General features: G+C 38.2%; 1 protein-coding gene across 3 annotated transcripts in view; it reads left to right on the forward strand.

Moving 5' to 3' along the window:
* The window catches only part of LOC121401523 (small lysine-rich protein 1-like), a 6,931-nt gene extending 2,288 nt beyond the window's left edge, over positions 1–4,643 (forward strand). Inside the window, exons 2-4 of one of the 3 annotated variants that reach the window (XR_005966314.1) lie at positions 605–663; positions 3,898–3,999; positions 4,098–4,236. Coding sequence is in view for 2 of the 3 variants with exons in the window: in XM_041586596.1 (XP_041442530.1) it covers positions 784–789; positions 4,098–4,328 (237 nt within the window). In the remaining variant the exon portion in view is untranslated. Of the gene's footprint in view, positions 1–604; positions 790–3,897; positions 4,000–4,097 lie in introns of those variants that run through there. The other 2 variants (XM_041586595.1, XM_041586596.1) reach the window with 2 other exon arrangements.
* Positions 4,644–9,446: the final 4,803 nt, after the last annotated feature.

The raw sequence follows: 9,446 nt of genomic DNA on the forward strand, positions 1-9,446 counted from the left end.
TTTATTTGGTTGCTAGGGTCCAAACTACCCTAGCAATCATGCACTGAATTGAATCAGAGACTTGACAGTGAATAGGAGTGGGTTCTGAATAGTATAATATATATTATAGTATAAGCAGCTTTTAGGTTTTTTTTAATAGTTTTTGCATTTGCTGTCTTATTCTTTTGCCTCTTTCCAGATTTTACATTAATGATATACTTGGTATACATAATTAGTTAAAGGCCACAATTTTGATTTAGTTGTATTTATGTTAACTTATCTTTTATTTAAGTTAGTTTGTTATACAATTTATGTTTTACTTTTATGTCATAACATCTGTAAAACCAAATAAAAACAATATTTAAAAAAAAGACATGATGATGTTTAGGAGAGCAGCCCCATCTGTGCTTGTAAGAAAAATTTTACTGTCAGCCATTAGGGTACTTTTTTAACAGTCTTTTCTAAAACCGTGGTACGTTGACAATGACTTAAGTAATATGCGGTCTGATTACACTAAAACAAATCTTTCTATATTCCTTTTCTGGCAAACTGTGTTTTTATTAACTTTTATGCTTCTATTGGTCAATTCTAACATTCCTGTGACGTCATCTTTATTTTTATATAGGTCTTACAGACATGGAAATATAATTTAACGTTTAATGGATCTTCAGCTGACTAATAATGGTAATCTTGATAAAAACAATTTTATTTCCATTGTATACAGATGTCTACGCTATACAATTGCAGTCAAATTTCAGTTAAACTGCTCTCTAACTCCATTTATTCTTCTGAAGTCCAAATCACATGCAGGTATGTAATAATCCACTTATAATCAAATAGTATATAGATTCAATTACTTGCTTAATATGAGAGTCCAAAACAGAGGCAATGTGACCATAACTAATGCAGCTTGTTTTACCTCAAGAAGCATGACCTGTTTCAGTCAGGAACTCACAAGGCTCTCTTACAGAAATAAATGGTTTCACTACCTTCCCTTGCCATTTCTAGTTAGTGCTTGCTGACATATATGTGTAGAAAATGTTTTCCAACACAACTCTCTTGAAAAATAAGTGTTGCTTCTTTTATATCAGGTAACTAATCATGAGTGTGAAGCAAGCCTTACACAAGCAATATGTAAAATTAGATTGATCACATATGCTTAAGTGGACAACAATACTAGTTTGAATTTTCAGTGATGCTAGAAATCACATACAATAGAACTTAATACTTGCAAGGCCTAAACAAAGCACACTGCAAATTTACTGGCTGCTGGTCTTAGCCCCAGCATCTCCCTTCCACCGCACCTACCTGAAATGACGGGACACATTGGGAGACCTGGGGGAGGATCAATGGGAGGAGGTGACTGACAAGTGACAACCTATACAACTTTTTAATATCCTCCCAATATCAAGTCTACCTCACACCTACTAAACTGTGTGGATTTGGCAGAAGGGACAATAGCAACTACCACAGGTGTCAGACTGACCAGGCGGACTTCCTTCACATGACCTGGCATTGCCCCCATATACAAAGCTTTTGGAGAGCGGTCACAACATATCTCTCAACACAACTGGCCCTCCTCCCACTGCTGTCCCCTCACTGAGCCGTCAAACGCAAGCACATGAGCCGTCTTGCTAGAGGTCTACAAAATTAAGCAAAAAAGTGTGTAATTTTGAGATGGATGAGGCCCAGAGCTCCCATACTGAAAATGTGTCAAAATCAGGTTAACAATATATTCCCTATGATCAAACTCACATACCTGCCCCGATAAATTTCGATAAAATCTGGCAGCCATGGAAGGAAGGACTAAATATCTTGGGTGATTGAACTTCATCTAATCGATAAAAGTTGAAATGTATGAGATATCTTGAGAATTAACTGTTTGATCTATGGCAATTGTAAGAAACCCCCAGGCGGGACCAATATCCCTTCCCTGACTCCTGTTTTAACCTATGAAAACTAATAAAAATGTATTATGTTTTTTTTTTAAAAAAAAAAAGAAAACAAAGTACACAGTATTTAACTGGAAGAGTTTGATACAGTTGATAATAATATCTGGCCAGTACATAAGCTTCCTTAAGAACTAAAGGGCATATATAGCTCACTTAAAGGCGATCTATCGTGAAAATGAAAATTTAATATAAGCTTCATCTTGCTGAAATTTTGTAAATATAATCAATTAAAAATTCTGTACTTAATAGTCTAGTTAAGTCACTCTCCCCCAACCTGACTCTCTTCATTTTGTCTTCATGCAGTAGGTGGAGTCAGTTTTTGATTGACAGTTAAGTCTAACACATTCTTTGGGGGGTTGCACCCTTAATCTAGGTGCTCACTCTTTAAAAATAAACGGCTCTGATGGAAATCATGTTTCTCTGCCTGCAGGGTGTTTGCCAGAGTCTGTTATTTTGTTACATTTTCTATGTGCTGGAGTTGGTTATTCGAGTTATTCTGCTATAAAAGGGAGCCCCCTAAAAGATGTATTAGACCTACCTGTCAATCAAAATCTGACCCAGACTTCAGCATGAAGAGTGACAGGTTGTGAAGAGTTATATACTAAAGAGTAACTTGATTATTTCTTAAATGGTTCAGAATTTCCAATTTCCATGAAATTTCCATGATTGTATTTAGAAAGTGTCTTTTTTCAGTGAGACGAAGCTTATATTAGATTTTCATTTTCACGATAGATCCCCTTTAAGCTAAAGGGTTAGTGCTAAACTCTCTTTCCAACAGTTTGTGAACTTGACCTTGAAGAGTAGCTATTAGAAAAATTAATACATAACATAAATTGAATCTAATGGAAATAATCTCTCTGAATATATTCATTAAACAATTCTATGCTCTTATCAGCAATCTGTCTCACCATGTAGAAGTCAGTTTCAAATTTTGATTGGTGATTAGTTCTAATACGCCTTTTCAGAGAGAGCTTCCTTTGCCAAGAAGATGTACTATAGTTCACTCTTTAAAAATAACCGACTCCAAACTCCCTCATCTCCACCAGGGACAAAATGGTGCAATTCAAAATTATTCACAGAACATACATCACCCCATTGAGACTTGCCATGGGCAGGAATCCTAACGCAAACTGCTATAAATGCCAAGCCCCAGATACGGGTCTCTTTCATGTGCTATGGGCATGCCGATAATCCATAAGTACTGGACCAACCTGGTCAAATATATAACAACACAGGCTCTACTACCAGGAGCTCTAACCCCTGAGATCTGTTTGACAGGACAGTATATGATCTATCTAGCTCCCCGCATTAAAACTAGAACACTATTAAGATCCCTACTTTTTTATGGAAAAAAAATGACTATGAACCCCGCTCCTCCCACAGTAAAGGCATGGAGTACATTGGTAAACAGTAAACTCCCCATGATAAAACTAACATATATGGCCAGACAACGTCCCCAAAAATTTGATGCGGTGTGGGGCCCCTGGCTCGAAGCCTGCCCAGAGGTAGAAACCTAACATGACACACACAACTGATATTTGATAATCCTCTCAATGGGCTGAAAATGCCGGTTACTGAATTACATAAGTATAATAATGTGATTTATGTTATACTGTACTTTAACGCCTGCACTTAATGCAGTATCTCTGGTTTGTTTTGTTTTGTTGTTGTAAACGTTTAAATAAAAACCTTTAGAAAGATTAAAATAAATAACCGACTCCAACACAAATTCTGTCTCTCTACACGCTGGATGCAAAATTTGTGTTGGAGTAGATTATTTTGAAAGAGTGAGCTGTAATACATCTTCAAGGCACAGGAAGCTCCTGCCCAAAAGATTTATGGGAGCAGGGAAGCTGATTATTTAAAAAAAGAAAAAAAAGAAAAACCAAGAAGTACACATAACTGATTATATGTAGAAAGTTTATTTCCTTGAGGTGACACATATGTTAATATTCCCCTTTTATAGTTCTGCTGTATCAAGATTTATCCATTTTTCCTTTTACTGGAGGAGCTGTCCAATGGGCATCAGGCGTCCGTTGGATCTCATGGACTGAACCATGCTATTTAGGTGAATAATGCAGCTGTAGTGCAGTTTGTACCATTTAAATTACATTCTACCATTTTTTACTATTTTTTAAAGATATTTATCTGTTTCTTGATTTTTAGCCTACCAAAAGTCCCAAAACGAAAGGTCCAGGTAAATCAAGCAGCAAAGGCAAGAAGTCAAAAAAGTCAAAGAAGACTAAAGCACCAAAACCAGAGGTGGATATACTCAGTCCAGCTGCCATGCTCAACGCTTACTATATTTCCCACAATGCTGTGGACTGCCTAAGCTTTCGTGGTTTTACTTGGCCTGGAGAACCAAAGAAGAAAGGAAAAAGAGGAAAGAAAAAATAACTTCACTAGCATGGGCCAAAATGGCATTACATTTTTTTTGCATTGCTGAAAATGCTGTAAATATTTTTGGCCAAAAATGTACTTACAATAGCAGTATTCTGTATTTCCATCATTTATACATTTTTGGTTCCAGCAACCATAAAAATCCATTAGTGTTAATTTATATAATGTATGGCCAGCAGAACCAGTTGTGTCACTTTTATATATTATAATAACCAACCTTCATATCCAGTAACCTATTTGTGTCACCAGTTTTTTTAAAATAAGAAAAGTTGTTTGTATGCAAAGCAAAATGAGAATAAAAGTAATACATCAGGTAAATTGACGAATATTTGGGGGTATATTTCTAAAATGAGCCTACATGAGTAGAGGCTTCCCAGTGACACAAATACCAGTAGCAAGTTTCTGCCTCCTGGTATTAACACATACAATAGAAATGTATTCACATTCTGTAGAGTTCAAAGCCAGTAGCAAAACAACAAGTGTAATATCTTCACTTGGTGTCTCTCTGCATAGTGCTATCATGTACAATAATGCTACAATGTGTTTAATTTCACAACATTTTTGGTTAAATAAGCCCTTATTTAGTGTAAAAGCAAACATCCGGTGCAGGTATTTCAAGGTCTGTACAGGAAATGAGACATTAATCCCTTCCCACCAAGTATGCAGAGACAGGCCAAGCCGGCCGGGTGCCCTAGGCAACCTGGCGGCAAACTCCCAGCCCCTGCTTGGCGCACGTGCGGGCACGATTGCCTGAATGAGCATCACCGACCCACCTACCGTGCATGCGCACATAATTGAGAGAGTGCACTGATAACCCAGGATTGCAGTTATTAAGAGATGTGAGCATCGTATGCAATATGAACTGGTTGATTGTGAAATACCAAAGAAAACTCGAGATGGAAGTGCATAAGATGGTAAGATTAATACTTTAATTATGGGTGTCCAAGAAGGGTTACATGCATTATAGAAATGTAAGGACTACCACAACCTCCCATTGCAGGTCAACTTTTTGGATTGTGAACAAAAATATTCCATTCTAAAAATATTAAACTGATCACTGCATTCTGGAGTGCAAAGGCCAGCAACCCCCCCCCCCCCGGCATAGGCATAGAGGTGGGGCAGGGAATTACTTTCACTTTGCATTCTGCACTACCTAGATGTCATTGCAATCCCCACATTCTCCCCCCCCCCCTCCTCACCATCTCATTGTGTAGCCAGTGCATAGTCATGAGCATCAGGTCCCCCATTCTGGTACATAAACAATATTTTGGCATGATGCAAAGCTTGCCTTAATAACAGTGTTAAGAAAATGGCTGCTGCCTACTTGCTGTTATTGTGAATTCCAAGACAAAAAAAAAACAACAAGATTTAAATACTTTTTAAAGTGCAAGTGAAGTTTATTTTGCTTGACTAACATCATAAAATAGGATTTGGAATTATTTCTTAAGGTGACAGGTCCCCTTTAAGTTGGTATTTCACTTTCATCTGAAAAGAAAGATTGTCTTACCTACCTTCTCAGACACGGATGTACAACAATCATACTCATCTCATCCTCTAGATCCATTGTGGTGTTTGAAGATTTATATTGAGAGATCAAGCTTGTGGGGAAAGGCAAATAATATATTTGTCATTCCATCGGAAGTGAGAAGGGGTCTTCCGGCCACAAAAGCCACCATATCTAAAAGGATGGGCTTAGTGATTAAGATAGTCTACATAGAGCAAATCAGGAGGTGTCTTCAGGAATTACAAGATGTTCTTAAAGGGCAGTGGCAGCATCATGGGCAGCTGAAAAAGCGGTTTCAACAGACAGAATCTGCAGTTGGAAGTCAGCCACAACATTCTTGAGGCATTATAAGATAGATTTGAATTGGGCTGACAAAGTTCAGTTTGCACTTGAAGTTTTGAATGCTTCTGCTGCTATTCAGTAAATATATCTGAAATGCAAATATTATGTGTTCTTCCTCCCCTATGTTAAAAGCTTTTTATATCCCATTTGTTGCTGCCACGGGGAACCCAGGAAAAAGGAGAATTCTTATCATACTTACCGCAATTCTCTTTTTCTGGAGTTCCTCCATGGCAGCAATTAACTCATTTGCTGCTGCCATGGTCGAATTCCAGAGAAAGAGAATTGTTGCTAAGTATGAGAAATTCTCCCTTATAAACAAGTAGAAGCTAGAGTTGACCATTTGATAAAAACACTTTCAAATATCCCATAGGAATAAATATAAAGTGTGAAAGAAAGAGTTTTTTGTCGGAAACTCTGTCACATTTTAATAAATCTGCCCTTAATAGTGTTAATCTAAAGTCTCTCATTTAACAATAGTGTGAATTCTGCCTTAACTCAGAAAACAAGTATTACTTGTTTCTTATTTCTGTTTTTTTTTTTTTTTTGGATCAGCTAGAAGAAATTCATTAGGATTTATGTGAGCCTAAGATTGAAGTTCTTTGGGAGATATGAGTTAATTTCCTGGTGTCATCCAGCATGTAAACCTTTTTATTATACATTTTTTTTTTTTTTAAAATAATCTTTATTCAATTTTCAAGGAAATACAGAAAGCAAAAAAAAAGGCAATGGAAAGAGAAAAAAAAATGACAGTTGGCAATATGACAATATCCAACAAAATGCAGTATAAACAGGGATACACATTACATCAGTACAGTCAGCATATCAAGTCAACATAGCCATAATGGAACAATTGCCCTAAGAAACTTCCCATGCCATGGAAAGAAGAAAGAAAACAAGGGACAGTAAAGATAGAGAGAAAAAAAAGAGAAAGGCAAGGGAGAAAAAACAAAAGAAAAAAAAAAAAAAAAAATATAGTCTCAACTCTTACAGCGAACCATCTCAAAGTAGTAACAGCCGTGGTGGTATACATTGTATAGGCTTGATATAGGTAAGGTGGTATTTAGGTCAAGGGCTGTTTTTTCTAATAAAGGGCGACAGGACTGGAGTCAAATAGTAAGTCCCCTATATCGGAGCCATGGGTCCCAGATCCCATTAAAAGTATCCATCTCGTCACTAGCCAGCATGGTAAGCTTCTCCATCACCATGTAACCATCTAATCTGGACTTAACCAAAGGTATATCAAGAGCAGGTGTTTTCCATGCTTTAGCTATAATTTGTTTGGCGGCCGAAAAAATACGGCATATCAATTTTTTCACATATTTATTACATCCTGTAATTCTGCCGTGAAGCAGCGCCACTGCAGGAAGCTTAGTTAAAGTGAGCCCTGTGATGCTAGTGATCATGGTATAAATACGTGTCCAATATCTAATTGCTTTGGGACAGGACCACCAGACATGTAGGTAAGATCCTACCTGTCCACATCCCCGAAAACAGGTGGGAGATGTAGCAGGATACCATGCGGAAATTTTCTCAGGGACCAGGTACCAACGTGACATAACCTTTTGAGAAGTTTCTTGAATCAAGATACTGGGGGAACATTTAGTTATATCTAGGAACCTATCTAACCAATCATCCTCCTCCAAAGTGACATGAAGCTCCCGTTCCCATTGCCTAATGTATAGTAAGTCCTTTAATGGCTGTTGATTAGCTAACTGATCATAGATTCTGGAAATGGCACCCTTATGTGGGAGTGAATGGAGGCACAATTGTTCAAACATAGTGGGGGGAGGTAAAGAGCGAGATTCATTTCCTATTATGGAAAGGAAATAATGTCTCATCTGGGCATACCGGAATATCTCGGAGGGAGGCATATGATATTTGGCTGTCAAAGTGGGAACATCTATAAACTTATAATTCGGAGTCAGTTGGGCTATCATAGACAAATTGTTCATATGCCACCACTGAAAAGTCGACCCTGCCTGACCAGGAAGAAACTCCGAATTTCGTAACATAGACAGGGCTGGGCGGTAATATGAGGATAACGGGTATTGAGACCGGATACTCCTCCATAGCGACAGAGAGTGGGTCACAGTGGGGGGTAGTGTGAGGTTTGCGTTCCCTTTGGTCCAGATGAGATTGCTAAGTAACAGATTGCCAACCTGCGACTGTTCTATATCTATCCAAAGAGGAGAGTGAGAAGTGACATGCCATTCCGACATCTGGGCCAATTGTGCTGCGATATAATACAGTCGGAAATTTGGGGCCCCAAGTCCTCCCCTACGTCTACTCCTATAAGTCACACTTGCTTTCATCCTGGCTCTTTTACCCCCCCAGATAAATTTCTGACAAGAGGATTGGAGTTTAGTTAGGGTTGTCATAGGAGGGCTTACTGGTAACGTACGGAAAAGATACAGCAACTGTGGAAGGATAGACATCTTTAAGGCATGAATTTTACCAAGCCAAGACAGTTTCATGGATTCCCATGTCCTAAGCGTAGAGAATATTTTCTTAAATACCTTAGGGTAATTAGCAGCAGAAATAGTATTGTAATCCGAAGTTAACAGTATGCCTAAATATTTGATTGTCTTGGGCTGCCATTGGAACTCGAAATTCAGTTCTAGTAATTTTTGAACAGGAGCAGGGAGATTAATGTTCAACGCTTCCGACTTCTGTGAGTTAACTTTCAAACCCGAAATAGAACCGAAATCAGCAAGAATTTTATATAAGTGCGGGAGCGAGGTCATTGGTTTAGTAAGTAACAGCATTATGTCGTCTGCATATAACACACACTTATGGATTATGTCCCCAATTTGCAGACCAAAGATATCTTTATGTAAATGGACATGAATCGCAAGAGGCTCTATAACCAGAGCGAACAGTAGGGGTGAAAGCGGGCACCCCTGACGGGTACCCCTTTGTATTACAAATTTTTCCGAAAGGAATCCCAGATGTCGGACGCAGGCTCTAGGTGTGTGATACAATGCCTTAAGTACATGCAGGAATTCTAAGGGGAAATCGTATGCTTTTAACACCAAAGTTAGATACTGCCAAGAGACCGTGTCGAAGGCCTTTTCCAGGTCCAACGACAGTAACATTGAAGGGATATTCTGTTGTTTGCTATGGTGTACCATATCAATAACTCTACGAATATTATCGGTTACCTGTCTACCAGGAATGAATCCCGCCTGATCTCTCTGTACTAAGGCATGTATAAAGATATTTAGGCGAGTGGCAAATATTTTGGCGATGAGTTTGAGGTCTATATTCAG

The sequence above is a fragment of the Xenopus laevis genome, chromosome 3L (genome assembly GCF_017654675.1).
Source record: "Xenopus laevis strain J_2021 chromosome 3L, Xenopus_laevis_v10.1, whole genome shotgun sequence".
NCBI classification, from domain to species: Eukaryota; Metazoa; Chordata; class Amphibia; order Anura; family Pipidae; genus Xenopus; species Xenopus laevis.